Source organism: Mauremys reevesii, linkage group 19 (genome assembly GCF_016161935.1).
Source record: "Mauremys reevesii isolate NIE-2019 linkage group 19, ASM1616193v1, whole genome shotgun sequence".
In the NCBI taxonomy this organism is placed as follows: domain Eukaryota; kingdom Metazoa; phylum Chordata; order Testudines; family Geoemydidae; genus Mauremys; species Mauremys reevesii.
Genome location: NC_052641.1, coordinates 5,508,516 through 5,534,938, shown reverse-complemented (window position 1 = coordinate 5,534,938; position 26,423 = coordinate 5,508,516). Strand labels below are relative to the sequence as shown.

Below are 26,423 nucleotides of genomic sequence, written 5' to 3'. Positions count from 1 at the left end.
AGGGCACTGCAGAAGGAGTTGTTGAAGCTTGATTTTGCCTGCCTGGAACCCAGTGCAGTGGGTGGGACTGGGTTCCCCTACTGACCCCTAAGAGACTTATGAACCAAAGGGGTTTCTAGAGCCCCTGCCGGGGAGCTGGAATAAGCCATGCCAGTAACAATGCAGTTTTGCCGGTATAAGCTGTGTCCACAACAGAGTGCTCCACTGCTAGAACTGGCCTGGCAAGTGCTCTGAGTGTATTCTTGGCCCCAGTCTGGCTTCAGGCCACGTTTTTGTAACCAGCCCGGCACCTGGGTGTTTGTTGGGTGGTGGACACACCCCTCTATGTGGCTACCCAGCCCTCCTTCCTTCAAGATTTCTGTGCGGTCAGACATCCCAGAGAAGAAACATGTCTTCTAATAACCAGAGGCAGAACTACACCTTCGTATTCTTAACTACCTGGGCAGGCAAAAAGGGGGTGTTTTAATTGTGGGGTTAGTTCAGCATGAAATTACCCATCAACATCCAGGCAGGCGTGTCTGAAGCTGTATTTCAGCTTCGGGGGAAGGCCAGGGGGACTAGGCTAACGCAGGGCTTCCACTCTGTCAGCCTGTGTCTGGACAGAGCTTGTCAGGGCGTTGAGCCAACTCAGCTGGACTAATGCGATTGCGACACCCCCCTTTGGCCCATCCCATCGGGGCGCTCAGGGCACAGAGTGGCCGTGCCGGTGGGCCAGCTGGAGATGGCAGTGCTGGGGGCGGCCTGCAGGGGCCCCACAATGCTCTGGGAAAGGAGCAGAGCAGAGCCAAGGAAGGGCCCGGAAAGGACTGGAAAGCAGGTGAGCGCTGCGTGTGTGATGCGTGTGTTTGCGTGGGCATGTGTGAGTCAGTGTGCATGCATGTACGCGTGTGCTTGAACTCACCCATTGGGGTAGATGAGGGGCGTGTCCCTGGGGGTGGGTTCGGGAGGATGAGAAGCGTGTCCCGGAGTGTGGGGGAGGGTCTGGGTGGATGAGGAGCATGTCCAGGGTGGCGGGGGAGTGTTTGGATGGGTGACGGCCATGTTCCGGGGTTGGGCGGATGAGGGGTGTGTCTTAGGCAGTGGGGGAGTGCTGTGGGGTGATGGAGTGCATGTTCCTGGAGTGGGGGAGGGTTTGGGGAGCTACTGAGGGTGGGTGTGTCTGTGGGACCGTCGCTGTTCTGGGTGAGATGGGGGTCTGGGTGCTGTGGAGAATAAGATCTTGGCCCCGGCCCCCTGAAGGGAGCCGAAAGCTCGCCTCTCCTAGCCCCACTGCAGTGCCAAGGGCTGTGCCAGAAGCCCTCGGACTCCAGGGCCCGTGGCTCTTCATACACACAGAACAGCAGCGTGCCCGAGGGTGGAAGTGGCTTTCAGCAGGGTGCTTGATGAGCTGAGGCCCAGCGAGACGGGGCCGGCGTTTTCCAGATTTGCTTCGGATGCTGGGTGCCCCCATCTGCGGGAGTTCAGCTCGAGGCACCCAGGCGTTCAGCGCCCACAGGCTATGGCTCTCGGTGCAGTGATGCGCCGATGGCCACCGGGTCGGCATTTGGGCCTGAGGGTTTGTTTTTATGAATTTCTGCCCAGCCCCAGTAGGAAGTACTGAACTGGGAATGGGACTGAGTTTGCTGCCTCCGCAGTGGAGCTGGAGGTCTGGCAGGGCTATGCCTGCGAGCTGTGGGGCTGCTGCCATGCAGGGCCTGGACTGCGGGGTGGAGTTGGGGGGACTTTGCTCCCACCCAGCAGCTTCAGAGACCCCGAAGGAGAGCGCAGAGGGTGACTGTGGCTGTGCTTTGATTTCAGCTGGACATAGCTGCTGCCATGGCGAGGGCTGGCTGTTGCTGGCGCGTGGCCGTCCGAGTGGCCCTGGAGCTGACCCTGGCCAGCTGTGGTGAGGAAATGGTGGGGCGGGGGGCAGTAGGAGGTGTGGAGCTGAGGAAACAGCCTGCCCGGTCGATTTCTGCCAGTCCCTTGTGCGTGGAGGCCTGTGCCTCCTAGGCGGCCCCAAGGAGCCAGCCCTGGGGAGAGGCCTCCTAGGCCTGCCCCAGACCAGCTCTGGTTTAACTGATAAGACCCTTCTGGTCCCTTAGTGCCTCTTAGGGCGACCAGACAGCAAGTGTGAAAAATCAGGATAGAGGGTGGGGGGTAATAGGCGCCTATACAAGAAAAAGACCCCAAAATTGGGACAGTCCCTATAAAATCGGGACATCTGGCCGCCCTAGTGCCTCACCTCACAGGATCCACGAGCACCTGACAGGCTCCTGTTCAGGCATGTGCCAGGCAGAAGGCACCTGCGTGCTCTGCACAGTGCAACAGCAGAGCCGCCAGGGGAGCCAGCAGGACGCTGCCTCCAGAGCAAACAGGCAGCCTCTGCTCTGGCTTGTACAGGATTTTCTCTGCCCCACTCACGGCAGCCCTGAGCCCCTAACAAACAATAGCCTGTAGTGTTGGCTCAGCTGCCAAACCCCTTCGTCTGGTCTCCGCTTGGAGTCCCTGCCTTGTCCGAGCTGGCCTGTGCTGGCCGTACTGCAGGGACCTTGCCGTGTCCGTGCACGGGGGGCCAAGGCGAGGGCGACGGGGCCTGTGAGGCAGAGGCTCCACGTTGGGGTGCAAACCCTCCTTTTTCGCTTGCTGTCCACAGTGTGGGGGCTGTGCCCGGCCGGCTGGCTGCCATACAGGAACACGCTTTGCCTCTTTGTCCCGGCCAAGGGGCCTGCCCTATCCTGGAGCCAGGCCAGAGCCTTCTGCCAGGAGAGAAAGGCAGAATTAATTGTCATCGGGGATTACAAGAAGCAGGTAAGGGCCGAGCCCCGGGCGTGTGCAGGGAGGGAGGCTTGGCTGAGCGGGAGGGAAATACAGAGAGCTGCACTCGAGTCGAGCTGCCCCCTGCACCGGGGGTGGGAGAATGGGCAGCTTACGACCTGGCACGTTCCAGAGCGCAGTCCAGTACAGAGGAGGGACTGGGGTTAATCTGCGGGTCACTTGCAGGGATAGTTCATGTTAGTGAGGGGCTGGGTTAATGCGCACGGCAGTCAGGCTCAGTTCACAGAGGCACAGATGTTACGGCCACGTTACAATCTCCGAGACCCCACCTCAGAGCCACGGCAGGGTGCGGCTCAGGGTTCACATTCATTGTTCATGTTGGAGACAGGGCCTATATTAGCCATGAGGCAGCCGCATAGCGACCCACGCTGCCCAGCCCAAATACCAGGGCCTGCATTGCTGTGCCACCCCCTTCTCCTGCCCTCCCTATTTCCTACCCCTCCCCATGCCCCACACTAGTGCGTGAGGCTGATACGCAGCACCTGTCTGCATCCCCTGACTCTGGCTTTGTTTCCCTTTGCCTCTGTTGGTGCAGATTTTCCTGACGGAGCTCACGGACCGTGGAGGGGGGCCTGGATCTCAGTACTGGATGGGGCTGGCCCGGCTCGCAGGAGAGGCTGAGCTCACCTGGGTGGATGGCACCCCAATTTCAAAGAGCTGGTACAGGTAGGAGAAGGAGCTGCACTTGGGGTACCAGAGCACCCTTAACCCACTGATCAGGCCTGGGATTGGAGCCTTGCAGAGCCCTGTTCCTGGGGGCTCCTGCAGCTCCTTTCCTTGTGTAGCAGATGGAGTGAATCATGGTGTCCCTGAGAGGGACATGATGTGACTGATGGGGCTGGCTGGCTTGTTTGTCACATCCCCATTAGTTCAGCCAGAGCCTACGTTGTCTCTGTGGATTGTGAGACTCCTGAAGCACCAGGCCTACAGTTCCTAGCAGCAGGGCCTGTGGGTAATGTCCAGAGGGAAGGTCCGAGGGTTGCATGAGTGGGATGGAGTTGGGAGCTTTGGCCCTGTGTCTCTGTTCGGGGCAGTCACTCAGCTCTGCTCTCTGTGAGCAGCTCCAGGTGCCTGTAGCTTTCACAGGGTCATTGAAAACATGGGGGCTTGGGGGAAGCATATTTGATTCTAATTTGTGCATGTTCTCTGCCTGGCAGGGAGTACATGGCTGTCTGTTCTGTTTTCTCTTGTGGCTGTTCTGAGCGACAGTCCTGGCCTCTAGTTCTGACTAATCCCCCCATCCTCCTGGGGTTTCTGTGCCTTTTGTCTCTCAGGAATTGGTTGTGGAGCCACCCCAAGGGGGAGCACTGTGTGCAGCTTGTGGGCTTCTACCTCAACCAGTGGAGAGACTGGGACTGCAACAGCACCAGCTCCTTCATCTGTGAGATGCCAGCTACGGGTAGGGGGAACAGCTGAGGAATGGCTGGATGGACGCACAAACAGGCAACTTCAGGGAAATCTTTCCAGCACAGACAGATGGACAGATCATAGACTCTCAGGGTTGGAAGGGACCTCAGGAGGTCACCTAGTCCAACCTCTGCTCAAAGTAGGACCAGTCCCCAGACAGATTTTTTACCCCAGTTCCCTAAGTGGCCCCCTCAAGGATTGAACTGACAACGCTGGGTTTAGCAGGCCAATGCTCAAACCACTGAGCTATTCCCCCGCCATGGGGTCCCTGCCACAGATACAGACAGATGGACAAAGAGCTTTGGTGACCTTTCTCTGGAGCTCGTGGGCGGTGGGTATCATAGGCCGGGGAGGCTAAGCCTCCCCAAACAGCCAGGCATGACCACGCCCATGTTCTGCCCCGAAGTCCCCTCCTTAGTCCCGCTTTTCCCCTGTGGCCCCAGCTGAGGCTGCTCCTCTTTCTGCCCTTGCTCAGCCTCTCCCCCGACGCGGGAGGGGGCTAGGGCGGGCTGGCCAGCGGCCTGGGACTTGGGGCAGGTGGGGCCAGTGCTCGGGCTGGCCCACTGGCACTGGGGCCCCCCGACAAGGCCGGCTTTATGACCCATGGGGCCCGATTCCAATACCCGGCGGCAGTCTGGGGCTTCAGCGGCACTTCGCGGCGGAGGGCCCGCTCTGGGTCTTCCGTGGCACCAAAGGACCCCCCCACCGCCAAAATACCACCAAAGACCCCCGGAGTGGGGCCCTCTTAGGCGTGGGGCCCAATTCAGGAAATCAGGTGAATCGGCTTAAAGAAAGTCGTCCCTGACACCGGCTCTCCAGGGCTGGGGCTGGCCGGCCTGGGCTGGCCAGTGAGCCAGGATTCGGGCTGGCCGGTGGGCCAGGACTCAGGGCGTCTGGGGTGGGGCTCCTCTGGCCACGGTGCGGGGCTCAGGGCTTCAGCCAGGGAGGAGGGTGGATGGGATGGGATGGGATGGGATGGGGTAGGGCCTCAGGTGGAAGCGGTGGGGACTAGCCTCTCCAGGTGGGGGGTTCAAGTGCTGCCCATGGAGCTGCAGGGAGAGCAGGGCCAGGCTGGGCTGGGGAAGGCACTGTCTGGCCCAGTGGGACAGGATCTCCTGCTGCCCCTGGTTAGTGTCTGATCTCTTTCTCTCCTAGATGCCTTCCCCAGCTCCGTGAGGGCTGTGCGTTTCCGCGCCCACTGCTACACATTCCACTTCCCTGCGCTCTGGGAAATGAGGACTTGGCCGCAAGCGTTGGCTTTTTGCAAGCAGTCTGGGGGGAGCCTAGCAAGTGTCCAAGGTGAAGATGAGAACGTCTTCCTGTCTGGTAGGGAGCCTGTGCGGGGGACCCCGTTTCACTGAGAACAAAGTGAATGAAGGGATCCAGTGGGCAATAAGCAGAGGGAGGAGGGAGCCCTGAAGTCTCAGGGTTTGTCTGGATGGCGACGCTATTGTAAAATCAGTTGGGGGTTCAATGTAAAGCAGAGCAGCTAGTCCATGCCAGCTCCCCGGGTGGATACGCTTCCAAAGGGACGTTAGCTAAACTGCACCCGTAGGGCACATCTGCACTGCAGTCAGGGGTGTGATTGCAGCTCACGTAGACAGACCAGGGCTAGCATAGTTAAAAATAGCAGTGATTATGGGGTGGCAGAGACCCCAACTGGGCTAGCAACACGAATACAGGCCCAGGGTTCCAGGTGGGCTTGACCAGCCTGTGCTGCTGTGGCTCTATGTTTAGCAGCACTAGTTAGAGTAACACTAGCCGGGGTATCCATCACCCCTCCAGCTGCGATGTAGACGTATCCTTCCTGCAGAATAACACTGCCCACCTGGGGGCGATTGCACAATAGCTTTTCCAGGCTGTTTCCCGGCCGGCGCATACAGATACTGCCAGGGAAGCAGAGAGGCACTGGACAGAGAGATAACATATAAGGGGCCACTCAGATTGGAAGAACCAATGGCTGGGACAGGACAGTATCGTGACTCCAGCAGGGGCTGATTCCTGATGCTTAAAAGCAAAGCAGTTCCCCATGAGCGCCGACTGTGGGGCTGGGCTGGGATTTCTCAGTTTCTCCCTGTACCATGAGGGTCAGGAGCTTTTGCCATTTCATTCTAACTCAAGTCACTGCAGAGGCAATTCTGCTGACTGACTCTCTGCTCCTTTCTCTGACTCTCCGTAATTGCTGCACTGCTGTCCTGAGGCAGGGAAGCCAAGCATCCATCATGTGATGGGCAAACCCTCAAACGCCTGGAAGTTCAAACACCTGAACAGTTTGAGTGATTCTTTGAAAAGTCTCAGAGTCATTTAGGATTCCGTCTCCTTCCCTTCCCTCTATCTTAGAGTCTCATCTATTGCCCTCCTTGCCCCCAGACCCACCGTGCTCTGACCCCTGACTTCTGCCACCAGCCTCACTCTGCTGGGCTCTACTCCATTCACATTTTGCACATTCATGGGCACCTTCAGGTTACAGGCCTTGAGAATACAGGGTCCCCAGCTCCCCATCTGGCCCCAGACCTTAGACTCTGGGGAGAGTGGGAGACAGCAGCTGAGCCAACAGATTGCCAGGTCTGCGGAGAGCAGGGGAGGCATTTCAGCCAAGGCCTGGTAGGCTCTGTCTACACTGCGATTAGACACCAGTGGCTAGCCCATGTCAGCTGACTCGGGCTGCAGGGCTGTTTAATTGCAGCATGGATGTTTCAGCTCAGGCTGCAGTCAGAGCTCTGGGTCCCCTCCACCTCACAGGTCCTAGAGCCTCAGCCCCAGCTCGAGCCAGAACAGCTACAGAGCCAGATTGACAAAGGGATTCAGGCACCTAAAGGTGCAGAGCGGTGCCTAACCCCCATCCTAGCTGCATCTTTAGGTGCCTAAATACCTTGGGAAATCTGGACCTCCGTTCCCCATCTATCTCACGGGGATAGCAGCACCACCCCAGGGGTGTGAGGAGGGCCTCAGACACTGCTGGGATGGGGGCCATGTAGCACCCTAGGGAGAGGGAGGGTTATTTTAGTACAACTGCATTTTCCAGCCTGATTTGCTTTTGCTTTTCTCTGAAGTTTTTAAGGGGCTCAGTGAGAAAAGGCCCCTTTGCTGAAGCACGGTGTTCAGCTGAGGTGGTGGGGAACAGGCTCTGTCCTGGCATTCAGTGATGGCTGTGTGCATTGCGTGTGTATTCTAGATGCCTTTCCTGCAGATGGCTGGCACATGTGGATTGGGCTGCAGTTCAGCACGGCGTGGCGGTGGAGCGACACCACCGTCCCTGTCTACTACAAGTGGCATCATCGTAGGTGTTACCCCACTGGCTCTCCCGGGGCTCTCCTCTTAGCAAAGCAGACAATGTCCGTCAGCCATGCTGGCCCTCCTCTGCCAATGGACCCCAGTGCTGAGATGCTCTTCCACTCCTGCCCTGCTCCCAAAGCTCCGGAGATGCCCCTCAGCAAGGACCTGCTGCCCCCCTTGCTGCTCCAAGTCAGGACACACCCCTCCCCCCGAGCTCAGTGACCGGTCTGGGATATGAACACCCCTCCATGAGAGGCTACGACAGGCTCCCCAAACTCCCCTTCGCCAGGGCCCAGAGACAGGAGCTGTGTGAGCTCACCCCCCAGTGCCCTCCGTCCCATAGCTCCTGCTATTGCTTAGGTGCCCTGGAGTTTCGACTGAGGTTGCCAGGCAGGAGAAGAGATTCCACAGTCCATAGCAAATATAGTTTCCTCTCTTCTCTTGAAGCAGCCGTGGCTAATCTGTCTGGCCAGTGTGCAGTGATGGCTCTCCGCCCATCTGACCTTTCTCGACACGGAACATGGGAGACCAGAGGGTGCGACACCGAGCCCCCTACCAAAGCCACTGGCTTCTTCTGCAAATACAGCCCTGGTGAGTGGGATGCAGGCTCACCCGGCCAGGTGACCTGAGCACACAAGGGGGCTGTCTCGTGGAATGTGGCTATTACCCTAGGGTCAGGGTTGCCCAGAGCCCCCCAGCTATGCCTCTTGCACCCCAGGACACACTTGGGCCTGTGGCCAGGTTTCCAGTAAGCGCTAGCCTGTTGGGGCAACATGTCTGGGCTGTGCAGAGAAAACAGGAATTCGTGTCCCAAGAGGATGGATTTTTTTCCCTACACCAGTGAAAGGATGCGAGGCTGTAGGAACTCTGTGGTGCTGAGAACTGGAGCGCGGCATGCAGCATGTTCACATGCCAGGGGGCCGGCAGGTTCAGGGCACAGCTGGAATAGGATACGTGTCATGCTCTTTGCCACTGAGCATGGTCTTTTTACTGGGAAATTCATAGGAACGTAGGACTGGACGGGATCTCCTGCCTGGACCATCGGGTCCAGTCACTGCAGTTGTAGGCAACCCCATCAGGTTTCCCCAGCCTCCTGGCAAAATGGGAGGTGATGGGAATGTTTGCCCTATGAGAACACGAATATTGGTGGGTTTGTTTGGTGAGGACTGGCTGGCCCACGGCCCTGACAATGGGGTACAGAGACTTTCACCTCCGGGCCATGGGCCAGCCTGGCCAGGTCAGCGGTGCAGGGAAGTGCAGGTCTCGTCTGCTGGGTGGGAGGGGGACTTGGTACAATAAGATGCTGGTGCCAGTCCGAGGCCAAGGGCAGAGGTCCCCTGCCCCCACTCAGAAGCACCATTCAGCCCCCTTGTTAGCAGCCTCTGCAGACAGGCCAGTCCTTGAGCTCCCCTTTCACCCGTGCAAGGGGGCTCCGGGGAGGCCCATGGGCAGTGGAAAACTTGCTGTGCTTTGGTCTCAGTCTCCAGGCTGGCAGCACCTGGACAAGGTGCAGAAAGACTCATGGTCCAGACCCTGTGCTGTTCCCACCCTGGCACTGGCTGCTGACGGGAACATTGCTGTTAGCCCCACCCAGAGCCCAAGCTCCGCTTAGCTCTCTGGAAAGGATGCTGCATGGGGTGAGAGCCTCAGAATGCAGCCTGCAGCTAACCCAGTGTGTGCTTCATTGCCAGGTTCCTGCGGGCTCCCTGCTCCCGTGGAGTTCCCCCTCCCCGGCGGGATGGGCCCGTATGCCACGGCTGATGTCGTTTTCTCCTTGCCCCGCTATTCTGTGTGCACTGTGATGCTGACCAAGGCCTACACCAGGGCAGCGCTCTTCCAGCTGCGCCTAGAGTCCAATGCCACACATGTGTATGGCAGCCTGGCTGCTGAATTCACCGGGGCTTCGGTGCAGAAGGAGTTAGTTCCAGTGCCCTTTGCCGCTGGGCTCAGTACATGGGGCTTCATCACTTTCCCGGCTGGCATGATTGGCTTCTTCAACCACCAGGAGCATTTCCGAGTGTTCAGTGACCAGGCCATCTCCTTTGCCAACCTTGGCTCCTTGCTGATCTCTGGAGTGACCGTGGCTAATGCATCTCTAGGTAAACACACGCTGGGAGCTGCGTTAGAAAGAGAAAGCCGAGCTCATTGGTTCCAATCCGACCCAGGCCAGCAGTGATCGTGGGGGCTGTGTGAAGTGAATTGGTGGTCTCAGTCCATTTCCTCACGGCCACTGATTTGTTTGGTGGGGACTGGCTGGCCCATGGCACTGGGTGGAGTACAGAGACCTTCACCTCCGGGCCATGGGTGCCAGCCTGGCCAGGTCAGTGGTGTAATGCAATTCTCATCTGTTGGGTAGTCCAGAGAGTGGGCAGGGCCCCAGAGACGAACTGCCCCTCTCTCCCCTCCAGGGCAGGTTGGAGGCTCATTGCAGGGGAGGTGTTAGTGAGGAGAAGCTTGGTCTGCCATTGCCTATGCTGTGCTTGTTCCCCCTGAAGGTGGTTGGTCCCTAGGCCTTTAATCTGACGTTTTCATTAGCACCAAGATGCATGTGTGTGCAGCGTGCCGGGGACACCGGCCTGGGAGAGTCCTATTGACCCCTGGTGGGTGGCTGCCAGGCCTGCCCACTGCCCCAGGGATAGTTCCAAGGCTGCTGCCTGGTGTGGTTTTACACTGCAGTCAGCAAAGGCTCGATGCTGAGGAGCCAGCTGATATACTAGGGCAGTGGAGCTGCATTCATTCTGCCTGAGGTGTGGGAGGCTGGCTTCTGCAGCACGTCTCCTCAGAACAGGGGTGGTAGAAACAGACCCTTCTTAGTCAGCAGATCCCCAGGAGCATCAAGGGGCAGAACTGTCCCCACTTGCGGGTCTCAGGGCCCCAGTTTCCACAGCCCAGGTGTCTCCGGGTCCGAACTCCCCCACCCCAGGGGCAGCTGGGTGAGCAGACACTCTGTCTGGTGAGGGTGGCTAGCAGCTCGCTCCCACGGCAATAGCTGTTCTGCGGCCGCTGGCCGTCGCTCTCCGAGCACACACCTGGGCATCACCCTGCACGCATGAGCTGCTCACTAGAGAGGGGGATGAGGTTTTAGGTTTTGTCCTGGCTCCTGGCACGCATGGAATGGTGAAGCGAGTCCGAGTCCGAGCTGAGGAGCCAGGGTCCTGCCCTCCACTGGAGCCATGCAGCCTCACTGGGCTTGTGCCATGATAACTGATGACACCCGTTTGGCCTGCTGCTCCCTTACTGCTAGTGAAAGGGGAACGATTTCCCTGCCATTGCAGGGACCTCGTGCGCCTCAGTTCCTCCTGTTCTCTGCCTGTGTAGTCTCCTCGGGGCTGTAATCCTTTGGTCTCAGTTCGGTTGTGGGTGCAGTGTGTGGGTGCTGGGTGGCGTTGGTGGCCTGTCATACACAGGAGATCTAGTGATCCCTTATGACCTTTAAAGCCTGTGACTCTGGCTGTACGTAGGCAGAGCCCATGTGATCTGGAGCCAGTGACAATAAACAAGGGAAGCCTCTGCCATCTGCCCTAGCCAGTGTCCTCCTGAGGGTACCACTGATGAGTTGAGCACACCGAGCAAATGGGCCTCTCGCCTGTGCCCAGCAGTGGTGCAGTGTGGGTGGTAGGGGTGGCAGCAGGGTGACGCTCAAGCCTGGGACGTGGTGTGCTTGGAGAGTGACAGCCGGTGGCTGCAGGACACCTACTGCCCACTGGTGTTGGAGTGGGCTGCTAATCCAGCCCTGGCCACGTGGAGGGCACATCACAGCCTTCTGGGAAGGAGCAGGGTGGTCCCAAAGAGGAAGCAGGGCCCTGGTTCATCCAGATTCAAACCCCAGATCCTCATCCCCCAGGCATAGGGCAGGTTTGGGGCTCAGGCCCATCTCTGACTATTCCCGGGGGAGAGGAGAGAATCCTTAGAGCAGCAAAGCATTTCGGTCTGTGCGAGTCCAGGCAGCAGGGCCGCAGGCTGCACCTGGCGCTGGGCTCCCTGGGGGCACCATTGGCCTTGTGCTGGGTGACGGGTCAGTACCGGTTTAATGGCTGCTCTCTTTGCATCCTCACTAGAGTATCGGGCTTCATCTGCCATGCGTCTCCCCAGCGGCAAGCCTGCTCTGAGGAGCGCCCTGCGGCTGGAGAACGCAGTCACCCGCTACCTGAGCGGCTTCACCCTGGGCCTGTGGGTCCGAAGCACCTTTGCCTCCTCCAGCAAGATGGGCCTCCTCAGCTACTTGGTGAGATCAAGGCCGGCTGAGCTCGCACTATTCCTCTTGGCTCCAGCAGGCCTGGAGCTTTGGCTCAAAGGGTGAGTGAGGTCCCTTGGCACGGCTTGGCCGGGGCTAGGAAGAGTGTGTGCGTGCCTGCTGCCCTCTGCACGATGGGGTGTGCAGGGCTGCTCAGGGTTTGCCAGGGTGACGGCCTCTCCTCTCTCTCAGCCATTCCATGACCCTGTGTGCGATCAGTGTCAGCCTGAGTGGCCTGCAACTACCCAGCTCAGCCCGTTTACCCTTGTAAAATATAGGCACAACACTAGCTCTCTTCATCTTCTGGAAGTTCCACATTTTTCCAAGACTCATTAAACGTTAACATCAAAGCCCCAGAGAGCTCCTAAGCCAACTCTTTTAAAACTCTTGGGTACAAATTACCTGAGCTTGCTGATTTTAAAGGTTTTAATTGAAACTGCTTAATGTCAAAGGTCCCAGAGGCCATCTGCCTGTCCCAAGTCAGAGGGTTGGAGGGAGGGGCCAGGGAGTCCACAAGGTAAAAGTAAAGCAAAAAACACAAGCTAAAACACCCAATAGAGAACACAATAGAGCAGAAAGGCCTGTAAAAAAGGGGAAGCAACAGAAGGAAACCTCAAAAGAGAAATGAGGCCGAAGGAAGCCATGAGCGCGCCACTTCTTAACCCTTCAGACAACAGAGGGAGCACCAACAAGGGACATGGAAGGCGAGGTGCGGAAGTGCAGCCAGGAAGAGGAGCACCAACCAGGCAGCAGGAGGAGACACATTGACCGCTTGGACGCAGAGACATTAGCAGTTGAGACAGTGGGAGCCAAAGCAGGACGAGGACGACTGTTGGAGAGCTGTTGGAGTATTCAGGAGACGAGAGGAGTTGCACACACAACAAACACAGGCACTGATTTCAGGAGGCACACACAGAGCACAGCACAGTTGGTTGGGCACATGGCACAGCCATCATCACATCAAGATTCAGACATAGAGAGGAAGAAGATGAATGAAGATCAATTCAACCAGGAGAGAGACCACAATGACAGAATGACAGAAGAAGACACAACAGTGAACACACAGACTCAAGAAAGAACAACCCTTTTGACAGACAGGACCACATTTACTGGACCTACACACAGACTTTAATAATAAAATTGGACCTGATAACACAGGACTGATGAGGGGATGGGGAGAGAGGGAGATGGGATGATGGAGTGAGGGAGGAGATTTGTTGACAGTGTGGGCATAGGAGGCTCTGTCTGGACTTAGGAACCTGGTCATAGGAGGCAGCAGGGCATGACAGAAATATCTGGCACAGGCAGTCTGCAGGAGCAGAGATCCAGAATGTCCAAGCAAGCAAGAGCAAGAGAAGAGCCAGAGAAAGATCTAGAAGAGAAGAGCAGCAGAGGCGGCACAGATCTGAGAAGGGTTGAAGCTAGATTGAAGCTGGAAGCTGAAGAAGAAGAAGGATAAGCTGAACAGACAGAAGAGAACAAGCAAGTGAAACGTGAACCAGAAAAAGGAAGATAAGACCAAGGAAGATTTTGAAGGATAAGTAAAGGAGATTTCAAAGGAGGCTGAGAAGAGGAAGCAGATGAAGAGGAGTTCAGTGTACAGAAGAGACAGCAGAAAGGAGAGACAAGAGAGTGAAAGTACAATTAGGAAGAAACCAGAAGAGACAGACAGCAGCAGAAAAAGCAGACAGAGAAGAGAGAAAGAAGCAGCAGCAAGAAAGCAGACAGCAAGAGCAGCAGGCCAAAGGCAGCAAAAGCAAGCAAAGTATGCAACAAAGCACAAAGCACAAGCAGAAATAAGCAAAAGGACAAGAGAGAGAGGGTGGGAGGAGCAGAGCAAGCAGCAGACAGGCAGCAGAAGCAGAGGCAGCAGCAGAGCAGGCAGCACAAGCAGCAGCTAAGACAAGCACAGAAAGCTCAAGAATAAGACAAAAAGAGAAAGTCAGAAAAAGCAACAGAAAGAGACAGAACAGACAAACAGAACAACAGAGAACAGAACAACAGAGAACAGACACAGAACCCAGATCCACCAGACCCAGACCCAGCCTCCCCCCACAGCCCACCCCCCACCCCCCGACCATAGCCCAGAAGACCAGACAATCCAAACCAGAGACGAGATCAGAAAAACCATCAGAATGGAGAGCAGAAGGCCAGCAGAGAGGAGGTGAAGCACACAGACCTGCTGGCAGAGTGGAACCCAGACCCTGAAGAAAGTGGATGAAAGAAAAGAAGAGAAGAGAAGGAATGAAGAGAAGATTCCATCAAACTGGAAAAGGGGAGACCTCCAAAATCCCAACAAGACTCATCAAAATCCCAAGCAAGGTGCCAGGAAGGTGCACTTGTCGTGTCGGGAGGAGGAAGGTCTTCAAGTCAGTCGAGAGAAGAGTATGGCATGAGATAGAGAACAGAGACATGCAGATGCAGGCACAGCACAGAACAGCAGATAGATCATGCAGATAGTCAGATCAAGATCCAGGTCGACTCAGGAGCTGTCTATGCACTCTTTGGCACTATGTTGTGTACACTGAAAGATTGGATAGACAGCGAGATCGAGAAGTGATGATCGAGCAGGCATCCGCCCAGCTCCCAGCAAAGGTGGATGGCATCATCATGGTCATCTATTCAGCATACACTGATGATCAATGAGTGGCACACAGACAGCAGTCAACAGCCAACAGGTGAGTCACACAACTGCTTGGTGCTCTTTCTGTGTTCTTTCTCTCTTTTCTTCTCTGGATTATCTTACATGGACTTTGAATTTTGAATGGGGGAATGGAATCCAATGGTCCCCGATGATGACCTGGACGACCTTGACCTGACCCAGCACCTTGCTTCCTTTGCAACTGCAAGCAGCAGCAGAGTAAGAGCAGACGTGACAAGCACACCGGCTCACACATTGGCCTCACAAGACCAAGGATAAGAGGATCAAGAAGGATCATCAAAATCCATCAGCACCCACCCACACACTGGCCCCTGGAAGAAGTGAAGTCCTTCACCCCTTCACCTACCTAGTAGCCAGTAGCGGCAGCAGGGCAGAGCAGACGCAGACAGAAGCAAACAGGCAATTGTAAGGCAAGAGCAGCCTCTCACAGCTCAAGAGCTGGAGAGAGCCTCCAGAGCTCCAGAGAGCAATAAAGATCAACTCCAACGTGAATCAAAAAACACTTATACTAGCTGAAACCTGGAAACTGAAAAAACAACCAAAAAACCACCCCCACACCTTCATTAAGACACCCTAAGCTAGGCTTCTCTCCAGATCCGCTCAGCAGACACCATCCACACATCAGTAACATCCACCTCTTGAGGATCACATCCCTCAGAGGAAGAGAGAAGAAGAGAAGGAGAAGGGTGGGGCTGGATAGGACTACACTACGCAAGCAGCCAGCCAACATCACCCAGACAGGCACTGCAGGAACCCCCAAGGCAAGCGAAAAAGAAGCGCAAAGAAATACCTGCGACGCGACCTTCAGGTTGATAGCAAAAAAAATGCATACCTGGAACCACCAGCCAGAGCGGCCCACCAGGATAGAAGACTATGGAGATCTGTGGTTGGCGGCCCATACCCCGGTTGGGGTGACGGGCATGAATGATGAATGCTTAATGTCATCCTTAACTGACATTGGAAAAGAAACTATTTCACCATCATTATATGATATCAATACATCATCCAGAGAAGTACTGATTGAACGCTTTTGCCTTTCTGCATCACTATTGACTATGTTGCCATATCCATGTCATAACAGACCTGTGCCATTGATAGGTTCCCTGTTGCTCCTGATAGATTTAAAAATTCGTTCTCCTTGTCCTTGACTGTGTTGGCCATAGATTCACTGCTGAACTTTCCACATACATTTCTTCCTTCTGCAAGGCCCAGCAGTGAAAGAGTTAACAGATGCTGCCATGCGTGGGAACCAAGCCTGCAGGGCAGCTTGGAAGAGGACAGGGGAAGCTGACCAACTGGGCTGTGGGTCAGGGACATGCCTCATTTGGGAATCTGCTCAGCCTTCATTCACCCCATTGCCCTCCCTTGCAGGGCTGTGATGCTCAGGGGCACCGCTGGCCTTCTCCTGGATGGGTCCTGGCACCATCTTGCCATTTCTATCTCCAGTGACCTGTCCGCCAGCCCCTACATGGTCTTCATTGACGGAGAGCCCTGGGAGCCTGACTTTGCAGACAGTGCTTGGTTTCTGTGGAAGGGACTGGCAGTGGGAGGGGTGTGGAACGTTGGGCAGCCAGCGATCGTGGATAAAGGTGAGCTCGTTGGCCTTGGCCTGGATTCTGCCAAATATCTCTTGTGTCCTGAAAGGAAATTGGAGACTGGGTGTGAGCCTCCATCCAGGGGCCCTGCGGCAGCAGAGAGCAGCACTCTGGCTACCATGCCTGGGGAGTGACTGGCACCCACAACTCCCTGCACTGAGTTGGGTGTGACTGAGCACACCTCAGCCCCAGCAACACCTCTTCTCTGCCTGCACAAAAGCAGCCGAGTGCTGAGAGAGAACAGGAGCGTGTTAGACTCTGTATCGGCCTTTTGGAAACAGTCACTGCTGGTAACACAGGGACCGTGACGTGACTGTGGCTCAGGGCCCGCTGAGCGGCTATTGGAGTTACTAGCGGCAGTGGAGCTTGGAGCCTCATTTCCAGCCCAGCTTCTCAATTTGCACCTGCAGTTTTGCACATACAGTTTTGGGGCAGGGAGTTGTTTGCCTGTGATCTGCCAACCTGAGATGAGCACTCGCATGCTGCCTGCACACATGAGCACGCGGAGCTCTGGCATCAGCTGGCACAAGTACACCAGGCCACCTGCCCACAAGAGGGCTGTGTGCAAATTTACAAGCACCGATTTAATGGATGCTTTTGAAAATGTGGCTTTATAAGTGCAAGTGTATGTGTGTGTGTGTGTCTCTATGATATGGTGGTGTGTGCGTGTTTGTGGGTGTGTTCTTTGTGATCATGCATGTGATAGAGCCTCTGTTGGTGGTTTTGTGTGTGATGTGCTGCGGTGTAAGTTTGTTGTGTGTTTTGTGTATCTGATACAGCTTCTCTTTGTGACGGGGTGTGTGTGATAAAGCCTGTGTATATTTAGTTAGGTGTGTTGGTGTATGCTGTGTGTTGAGTTTTGTGCTGGTGTGTGTACATATGAGACTGCTGGTTTGCGTATGATAAGGGTGTGTGTGTGGGGGGGGTGGGGGGTTAGGGGGCAACAGAGCCTGCATGTATGTGATGGTGTGATTGTGTTGCAGGGTCAGTATATGTATGGGGATATAACTCCTGTGTGTGCCATGGTGGTGTGTTTGTGTGTTGGAGGGATATAGCCCCTGTGTCTATGACAGACACCGTTCTTGTAAATTCCTTTCACCCCCTCTCGCAGGCCCTGTCTGCACTGTCAGGCTTTGTGTCTAATCCCGAACCAGCTGCACTCAGGCTGACACTAGAGGAGGCAGGGATGCCACCAGCCATTAGTCTGCATGTTGTCTAAACCTGCCCTCAGGAGGGATAGAAAACATGGTTGCAACCGGTTCATACTACAGTCCCTGGGTGGAGCTCCCCCGGTGGCCGGTCTATGCTAGTGCCCCCCACACGCCTGAGGGGCTCCACTGGTGGGGCTGCACTGGGGGTAGGGATGGTGGGCAATGTCCCCAAAGCAGCCTCGTGTAGGCACAGCCTGAGTGTGGGAGTTGCAAAGCTCAGTTTGGGAGCAGTGCTTGGGACCCTCTGTTCTCCTCTTTACTTCCCCTGCCTGCAGCATGGTGAGTGTGACCTGCCCTCTAGCCTGGGGGAGGCCGATGTGTCTGTTGTGGGCTCATCGGTGTCGCTCCAAGAATCAGTCAGCACCCACTTCCCAGGAGCTGGGCACAGTGCCCCAGAGCTGCCCAGGTGCCTGTTGTCCCCTGGGTGTATTGAGGTGTCAATGAGCCCTCTCCCCTTCCCAAGCCAGCCCCATGCCCGCGGCTGTGCCTTCGTGTGCCTGAGCTTGTTCTGTGGGTTTGGCTTTGCAGGGGGCCTTACTGTGGGCAGCCCATACGTGGGGGAGCTGAGTGAGGTGAACCTGTGGGACAGAGCCCTCCCCAGGCTCTCTGTGAAGCAGCTGGCAGCCTCCAGGGACAAATGGAAGTTTCCTGGGAACGTGGTGAGCTGGAGCCAGTTGGCTGATGCAAGGTCTGGAGCTGTGGAGATCACCACAGCGAGCCACAGTGCAGGTGAGGAGGGGCACGGTGAATGTCTCAGGGCAAGGCGCAGCCTCCCCTTATCTGCCTCCAGCTTCTTCCAGCTGTAGCCCAGAGGTGGGGAGCAGACTGCCCTTGGCAGAAGGTGTACGTAGCCCTGGCCCTGTGGCACCGGGCTGCATGGCAGGTGCTGGGGTGACCCCTGGTTATTCTGGCTGTGCTGTCTGGCAGCATGGTCCCAGGGGCACTGTGCCTCTGTCGCCTGCTTAGCTGTGAAAGTCGCTGTTCGGGACCCTGGGGGTGGCACTGCGAGTCTGGGGCAATCCAGGGGGACTGTCCCTGCTCACTCAGTCCCAGGAGGTTGGTGGGGTCAGTGCATTGCTAGGAGTTGTTGGCAGAGATGGTCCCTGGGTATGGGACTGCGGGTGCTTGTCCAGCTCTGGGTTCCAGGAACACCAAGTTACCCCACGGGAATTGTTATTACTTGTAGGATGCTAACACCAAACGGCTCCAATGGAGAGCCAGGCCAGGGGCTGCCCAGCCCGTGGGGAGAGAGCCTGCCCCAATGAGCTCACGATGTAACAGACAGGCCAGGAGAGAGGAAAGGTGACTTGTTACAGAGGGGCACTGAGTCACAGAGAGAGGCAGCGACTTGCCCAGGACATTCCGGGGGCGTGGCTGGAGCCAGGAGTCATGTCCAGGTCTCCTGAGTTCCTGTTCTGTGCTGATCTTCCGTGAGAACCCATCATGCCCTCCCAGTGAGCCAGGGCGCCCTGCCTGGAGAGCCAGCACACCCCTGTGGCGGGGAGGGGCCATGCCAGGGTATAATCTTATCCCAGAGCAGGGCTAACTTGCTGCAGGTGCGAGGGGATGCTGGAGCACAGATGTCTTCACTGCAGAGTTAGCCCAGGTGATTGGCTGCCAGGCCCGGGCACCTGCGTTAGCTTAGCCCAGATGGAGCGGCCTCACCCAAGTCAGTGTGTCCTCCCTGGTGCCCCCCCCGCCCCGGATGGGTTGCAGGGACGTCTGGGGACATATCCCATGGTGCTGGGTGCTTCAGTGTGCTGAGCGCCTCTGTGATCCTTTCCCAGTGAGTTGTGGGAAAACTTGTCTGTTCTTCAGGGCACACAGGGGAATTGTGGGAAGGCATTGGAGGCCTACCAGCATTCGGGTGATTTAGCCTGTGTCCTCACTGCAAAGTGGGTGGGCTCCAGCCTGCATGCAAGTGGTATCCTGGCTTTAGCCCTTGCCCCCGGCTGGGCCAGCTTGTTTTGATTGAAGGCACCACCGCACTCAGGTGAGAGGTTTTCTGTATGTGGACGGGGGAAGGTTGCAGCCTAGGCTAACACTGCCATGCAGACAGACCCAGAGAGGGCAGAGCACCACCCAGGTCTCCCCAGAGCAACCTGCTTCCTCACTGGGAGTCAAAAGGCCACTTAGGTCACCCACGCCCCAGTGACACGTTCCAGGGATGGCCCCAGAGTGAGGTCACTGCTGTGGCTAGATTGCCCCCGGGGTCTCTCCTCTGCAGCATGGTCTGGCTAAACCTCAGTGCAAATGCATGTGCCCCCAACCTCCGTCCTGGACTGAGTGTACGTTGCTCCTGCCCCCACACAAGGTCTTCACCCCAGTCTACTCTGCTTCCCCAGCTGCTGGCTTCGTGTGGCTCGGGTTGCTCTGGCTTGTGGGACACCCCTCAGTCCTGTGCTCGGATCCAGAGCGTGCCCTGGTCTACGTGGAGCCTGCTGCGGAGCGCTGCCCCAAGAACTCCCTCTGGGGACTGCAGCTGGATGGCCGACTCCGCAGCCTTGCGTCTTCCTCGTGTCTGCTGGTAAATGGAGCTGACATCCCGCAGCACTGCGTGGAGTCCTTCCTGTCCAGGTCACCAGCTCCAGTCCAGGCCCAGGCTGGTCATCTGGCTGGCTCTGTGGAGCACCAGGCTGTGAATAGGGCTGATCTCGGTTCTGGTCCTGGTTAAGGTAACTGAGCCCCTCTCTGCAATCTCAGGGAGGAGACCTGGATTTCCCTGGGCCAGGGAGATGGTGTTGCCTGCTCAGCTGTGGCAGGGCTGCCTTCCCATGAGGGTGGCGTGTGGTGGCTGTTTACATGTTGATCCAACTTCACATTAGAGCCAGGTCATCTCCAGGCTTGCCAAACCGATCAAGAAATTGGCTTGTGAGTTGCTTGTTGCTTCTTTTTTTGATTGGCTCCCGGCAAGCAGGGGCAAGGGGGGGAGAGAATCAGGAGTACATAGTGAGCCCACCACAGTCCCAGACTGCACGCCGGGGGATCTAGTCACATAGAGTGTTGGGGTTCTTAGGGACTGGCTTGTTTGGGCCTTGTTTTGAAATGGGATTAGCTTGATTTTGGGCTTATTGTGAAAGTCGGGGGGCTTATTTACTGCATGAAAGTTGGCAACTGTGGTCGTCTCCCCTCTCCTGTAATGTCTCCGCTCCAGAGTGATGGCGCCTCCTGTCGGTTACACGAGTCCCTGTCAGCGTTAGACATGTCCCATTGCCAGGGGATGCTGCACTTCAGCCCTGTTATGTGTAGACCCCACCCTTGTGAGGTGGCCAGGGGGATCCCTGGCAGGGGTGCGATAGGCCACTCTCCCCCTCCGGGGCAGTAGGCAAACCCTGCTGCTTAGGGGCACTCTGGGAGCTGGGGAGAGTGGGGCTCTAGGAATTGTGCTTTGCACCGAATTTCCCCTCTCCCAGCCTCGTGGCTGCATGTGTGACTCATCCCGTGTCTTCCCCGCAGGTGGGGCTGGATGGAGTCTCGCTGGGGTGCAAGTCAGACTGCTCCTCTGATGGGAGGAGCTCCTTCCGCCTGCTGCCGGACCAGCGCCTCCAGAATCTGCACTCCGGCTTCTGCGTCTTTCGCAAACCCCGGAGCCCAGGGCTCTTCCTGCAGAAGTGCTCCTCCCATGCCCTGCGCTTTGCACTAGATGAAGGTGATCGTGAAGATTGTCCTTCGCACGTCTGGTTTCCCTCCCTAAATGCCCCTCAGCCCTCGCTCCTTCCCTCTGCACACTGGGGGAGGGGAGGTTCCTGTCCATATCTGCAGTGGCTAACTCGGCCAGAGCCCTGCATGTTCCTGCTGGGAGCAAGGCCAGGCCACTGGGGGGCTGCCACCCTGCCCTTCCTATATGGCTAAGCAGGAGGGGTCCTGGCTGGATGGGGCACCCTCGCTTGGAACCCCTGCCCCACAGCTCAGGAGCCAGCTCTGTCTTCAGGGCTCTGAACAGTGGCCTCGAAGGTGCTGCGCCGCAGGCTCTGTGTTCGGCTGGGATTAGCGGACGTGTCCTGGAGCACGCAGCCCATTGAGAAGGAGAGGGTGTGACTTTCTCCTGCTGTTCTCTGGAGGTGGGGGCAGTGCCTCTCCCAGCAGGGCACCTGCTGCCCCTTCCCTGCTGCATCTGCTCAGCAGCTCCTCCACTGGCTGCCTGCTGCATTGCAGGGGGAGGAGAGGAGCTCTGGCTGCTCCTTCAGCTGCTTCCCTGCTGGGCTGTGGGAGTCTCAGGGAGAGCAGGGGCTTGACTGGCTCTGCCTGAGCCTAGGGCAGCCTCTGGAACCGGATGGCTCCCGCCCCCTCAGCCCCCGGGAGAGGTGAGACCAGCCAGCTCCTGGAGCAGGCTAGGGTAGCCTGGGGGCTGCTCTAACCTCCCTCAGCTGGTGATGGTTCCCCAGGGACCCCAGAACACAATGCACCCCAATCCTTTCATCTCCTTCTGTGTTAAGAGCTGCAGAGCTGGGGGTCCATACAGCCCCTTTTGGCCAGGACAGTCCCTTTTTTAAACTCTGTCCTGGACATCCCAACTTTTTGGCAAAACGGGGCATTTGTGCAGTGCCAGTGGGGAGGGGCAGGAGGGGCTCTAGGGCAGTGCCAGTGTGGGATTAGAGGGGAGGTTACATGCAGCTCCCTCACCCCAGCCCCATTCCCAAGGAGCAAGCAGGTCCCCCCAGCCCCGTGGGGCCTGGCAGCTGCGATTTAATTAGCTCCCCCTGCAGCACATGATCCAGAACGCGGGTCTGGTGCTCACGGAGTTGGCGGGCAGTCAGGAGCCCTGCTGGAGCCACCATGCTGTCCCGTTCCCAGCCTGGGGAGCCACTCAGGAGGAGCTGCCCAGATGTGCGGCCAGGCAGGCAGATAAGGCACATCTGTGAGTGTGGTGCAGATCTCTCCCCCCCTCGCCCCCCCAGCATTGCGGAGCTCAGCTCGCTGGGCACTTGGGAAAGTGTCCCAGTTTGGGGGCACGTGGCCACCCTGTGCAGAGAGAGGTGTGTGTATCTCTATGCAGGGATTTCTGCCCCTTTTATGCCACCGGGGCAGTGCAAAGGGAGCAGAACACGGCAGAGAAGCTGCCCCTGAGCTTTGATGGTGACCCTGGGCCCTTTGGAGATGCTGTGCTCCGCCCTTGGGCTGAGCGGGTTGGGCACCACGGCCTTAGCTGAGCTGCACAGCGAAGAGCTCGTCTCTGGGCAGTGGGGACATTTGCCAGAGGGTGGAGTGCCGTGATCCTGCCGTGGTTCAGTAAACGTGTCTTGTCTTTCCCCTCAGACGTGCATTGCCCCCGAGCCCCGGGCTGGAGATCCAGGAAAAATAAATGCCTCCACATTGTAGCAGGTGCTGCCCTTGAATGGAGTCAGGCCCTGCAGTACTGCCAGAGATTCCAGAACGGGAGCCTCCTCACGCTGAGCAGCCCGGAGGATCGGGTGAGTACCCTCTGCCCCCGCGGGGACTGGGCCCTGGGGTCTGTCTAGGCTAGAGGTAACTGACACGACTGTAACATCAGACTGCCTCGTGCCAGGGGACCACCCAGGGCTGTGGGGTTAACCTCTTCGCTAACCCATGTTAACTAGCACCTGTTAAAGTCCTAGTACCGACAAGGCAAGCTGGAATTTAAACATGTTAGCTGGTCGAGGCAGATTAGCATTTACAGTCACGTGTGTTAACTGACTGCCGAGTATCTTGAGTTATCTCGAGTTAAAACATAGCCACAAACTGCAGCAGACAATCCTCACTGAGCCCATGAGCCGTTGTCACAGCGTGTTGGACAGGGCGTCCCCACTGCCACGGTCGCAGGGCTAGCTGACATCCGGGCCCCTCTGGACTCTCTGGGGGGCTTGCTTGCTAGTTCCCTGTGCCATTAGCTTTGCCCGTGGGACAGCCATGAGAATTTTGGCTTTACTTTCCCACTGCTCATTGCTCTTCCCCTCTGCTTCCCAAGAGTTCGGACCTGAACATCCGTCTCCATATGAAGAAACCAAGAATCTTGAAACCAAGATTCCATAGAGTGGAGTCTCTCCGGTGCTAATCATTGCCCGGAGGCTGAGCAATGGCTGAAGGGTGTGATAAGGTGCTGCTTAGTTCTCTGCGTCAGGATTTCTCCATAACATGAGTTTCTCTGCAGAGGGCCCTGCAGGTGTGTTGGTGCTTTGGGACATAGGTCTGATGTGTTCCCCCTTGATGGAGGCGTTTGTGTCACAGGAAACATATCCTTCCTCTGCCCCTCCCTCCCCAACACACAGACATGGCGCTCAGAGGGTTAACATCTCATCCCTTGCTGCTGTCTTGGATGTCAGTGTTCAGGCAATTGCATTTGTAGCTGGAGGTGACTGTGCTAGGTGAGCAGATGCTGAGATGTCTTTAGCCTTTGGCATTGGTGTCCAGTGCTTCGTCAAACACACAACTAGCTGCCTTGTGCTCACCCTAGAGCTGGTTGCAAGAGGAGTTGTCTTGGAGCGTCTGGACTGGTTTGCATGGCGTCCGCAGGAGCTCTCTGCACAAATGGGCCGATGGGACCTCCTTTAACAAGGATTTGCAGAGGTAAGAAGCCCTGAACCTCATGCAGTTTGCCCCCCTGGCAGTGGGAAGCCAGCTGTCCCTGAGCTCAGGAATGCACATGCAATGGCTGGACATTGCACACAACCTTTGCAGAAGTGTAAGGGAGGATGGGAACTTCCATCTCCTTGCCCAGAAGCCTGGCACAGGGCTCAGCTGTGGTGCACATCAGGCTAGCGGCCATTCCAAGTTCTTAGCCATAAGCCCTTGTGAGCCACTCAGTTGCAGTGCCAGGTCTTTCTTACTGGTGAATTTGGTGTTTATGTGGCTAATCTGAGCCCCGTGCCCTGGAAGTGACCCCTCTAGTGCGTGCTGTGGGATGTGGCACTCCACCACCTCACCATGCTGCTCCTCACTGATGCTTCTCCACCACTCTCTGGTTCCAGCTGGGTTCTCCCGGCAGAGGTTCCTAGTGAAATGGTCTGTGTCCTGCTGCTGCCGTCTGGCTTTCTGAAGGAGGAGCCATGCCAGAGACCTCACCGCTGGGTGTGTCAGACCCCGCAGAGGAACAGTAAGAATCTGCAGAGCCATCTGCTAGGCTTCTGGAAAGGAGCCTGGATGTCCAGTCTGGGGTGGGTGTTTTTATTGCTGGGGCTGCAGTGCCATCAATCACTGTGTGTGCCTGGTTCGTTCTGCCACTGCTCCATGTGGTGCAGAGCAACGAGTGCTGTTGTGTCCAGGGGCAGCGCAGGGCGGACAGGCTGGGAGGCTGGGCATGTTACCACCCTGGATGCACAGACAGCAGCTTTGCTTCTGGGAGGATCTGCCCAATGTAGCATGTGTGAGGCTGATCCCGGAATAACCACCCGCTGGGCTCCTCTGCACCTGCAGGGTTCTACGTGGAGGTCTCTGGGAAATCCTTTTATGGAAGCTTGTCTGCAGAGGGGAGCTTCTCCTCCCTGGTAGCCGCCAAAGCACAATGCACCTCCCTGGGCAGGGGCTGCAGTGCGGTGGTCAGCACAGCCGGCTCGTACTACCTCTATCGTGGGACACGCTTTGTGAACCTGGAGGATCCAGCAACGGACCCAACAGCTGCTGTGCACATCAAAGCAGGTACTCGGGCAACCATTCACCTGCCCCGCTCCCTGCAGGCTGCAGCGGTTCCTTCTTGCCTCTGAGAGCAGGGCCAGGAGGTTTTTCCCACAGCTGTCAGGGAGCCTGGGTGCTGTAGCTGTAGCACGGGCCTTTGCCTTGCAGGGGATCCAAGTCCACAGACAGTCTCTGCTCCCCGAGTCTGGGAGGGGCACTCCCCCTTGCTTGGGAGCACCTCCCTGCGTGGCCCTGCGTGGGGTGATCCTGCCGAGCTCCAGAGAGCGGCGCACCAGGATGTCCCAGGGGATTCCTCAGTGGGAAGGGGTTGGTTCATGTGTGTCTGTTTCCTAATGCAGGGTGTGTTCCGGGCTATACGGGGCAGGACTGTCAGTCTGAGTGTCCTGCGTGTGACGCTGGAGTGAGCTGCAACCCCCTCACAGGCACCTGCGATGGCCTGTTGTACTCCAGACAGCCCGCTGGCACACAGGCAGCAGGTCAGCAGCATGGGGGAGAGGGAGATGGGCAGGGACTTGGGGCATTGCCCAGGTGGCAGGCACTGGCTATGTGGCGAGGACAAAGAGGCGAAGGCCAGGTCATCTCACAGCAAACTCTGCTGCTGACCTGAAAAGCGCCGCGAGCATTGGCAGGTTCCCGTGAGCTCCTACCCAAGCCAGGGCCTGTGTGGGACTGTGCTGAGGACATGGGCTGCACAACACCCAGCTGTGCTGGGGTAACGGAAGGTGTGCGACTGCACTGCGTAGAGGAGCGGGGGGATGGACTTTCACCCGGGTGAAGTTAGCTGAGCTTGTAGTGTGTGGAGCAGAGTCTGCTGGTGCCCTGCTCCTTGCCTCAGCCCCTGGCCTGTCTCACTGCGAAGCCGAATACGCCCCTCCTCTATTAGAGGCTCTTCTCCCTCAGTGTATCCTCTACACTGCCTGGGATTAGAACATCCCAGTCCCACTTCTCCTTGGCTACCCCGGTCCTGTCAAACTCTTCCTCCCCTGGGACCATGCAGTGCACCTGTGGAGGGGCAGGGCCTCCCTAGGCCAGTATTGCTCTGTTCATCACACTGATCATCTGTTTTCTCCTGAAATGCCCCAGCTCCCCACCCCCCTCGGGGCTGCCAGTAGCTCTGTCCCAGGACACGGAATGCCCAGTGTGGCCTCTGAGTGTCACGATGGTAGGATGAGCCTTGGTCAGGGACAGCACGGTGGTAGGGAGTCACTGGTAAATGTCGTCACCGCCTTGTTCCTTACAGTGGCGCCCTAGTGCTGTTCTGTCCTGCGTCATCGGCACAGCTTTGTTACTGCCCCTCTGCCTGTGACGGTGACTAGGCACTCCCGTTCTTTGGCAGCATACACCTCTCTGAAATGTCCTCCCTTCGCCGGCTGGGTGTTCAAGCATGGATCCTGTGTGTTGCTGGAACACAAGGGCAGTCAGCGTGAAGCGGAGCTCATTTGCAGGAGGTATCTGGCTGCTGAAGTCCTGGAGATCAAGCCCGCCCCAGACCCGGTAAGGAGATGCTTACTAAACCTTGGATCTGGAGCTGATGGTGGTTGGAGATGTATGTCTGATGTGGACCCGCATCCCTGGACAGAGAGGTCCTGTTCTGCGTGGGTTTGCTGTTAGAGATCCTGTCTGAGTTTGTT

At 57.1% G+C, this 26,423-nt stretch overlaps 2 protein-coding genes across 2 annotated transcripts in view; both read left to right on the top strand.

The window, feature by feature from the left end:
* Window positions 1–660: 660 nt before the first annotated feature.
* On the top strand, window positions 661–9,676 carry LOC120386936 (macrophage mannose receptor 1-like). The gene is made up of 9 exons (XM_039506997.1): window positions 661–817; window positions 1,798–1,885; window positions 2,636–2,790; window positions 3,353–3,483; window positions 4,092–4,216; window positions 5,380–5,550; window positions 7,400–7,504; window positions 7,951–8,091; window positions 9,192–9,676. The coding sequence occupies exons 1-9, from the start codon at window positions 722–724 to the stop codon at window positions 9,674–9,676; spliced, it is 1,497 nt and encodes a 498-aa protein (XP_039362931.1). The 5' UTR covers window positions 661–721.
* A 6,188-nt stretch (window positions 9,677–15,864) lies between these two features.
* The window catches only part of LOC120386935, a 50,079-nt gene continuing 39,520 nt past the window's right edge, over window positions 15,865–26,423 (top strand). The window contains exons 1-10 of the mRNA XM_039506996.1: window positions 15,865–15,985; window positions 17,731–17,931; window positions 19,548–19,729; window positions 20,659–20,851; window positions 22,459–22,613; window positions 23,615–23,727; window positions 24,129–24,253; window positions 24,574–24,795; window positions 25,131–25,268; window positions 26,129–26,286. Of these exons, the coding sequence (XP_039362930.1) occupies window positions 15,865–15,985; window positions 17,731–17,931; window positions 19,548–19,729; window positions 20,659–20,851; window positions 22,459–22,613; window positions 23,615–23,727; window positions 24,129–24,253; window positions 24,574–24,795; window positions 25,131–25,268; window positions 26,129–26,286 (1,608 nt within the window). The remainder of the gene's footprint in view (window positions 15,986–17,730; window positions 17,932–19,547; window positions 19,730–20,658; window positions 20,852–22,458; window positions 22,614–23,614; window positions 23,728–24,128; window positions 24,254–24,573; window positions 24,796–25,130; window positions 25,269–26,128; window positions 26,287–26,423) is intronic.

Bases quoted from the DNA above. Each gene is read 5' to 3' on its own strand.
- LOC120386936 (XM_039506997.1), top strand. From the start codon at position 722: ATGGCAGTGCTGGGGGCGGCCTGCAGGGGCCCCACAATGCTCTGGGAA. The intron at 3,484-4,091 runs GTAGGAGAAGGA...TTTGTCTCTCAG, and splicing joins ATTTCAAAGAGCTGGTACAG to GAATTGGTTGTGGAGCCACC. The intron at 8,092-9,191 runs GTGAGTGGGATG...CTTCATTGCCAG, and splicing joins CTTCTGCAAATACAGCCCTG to GTTCCTGCGGGCTCCCTGCT.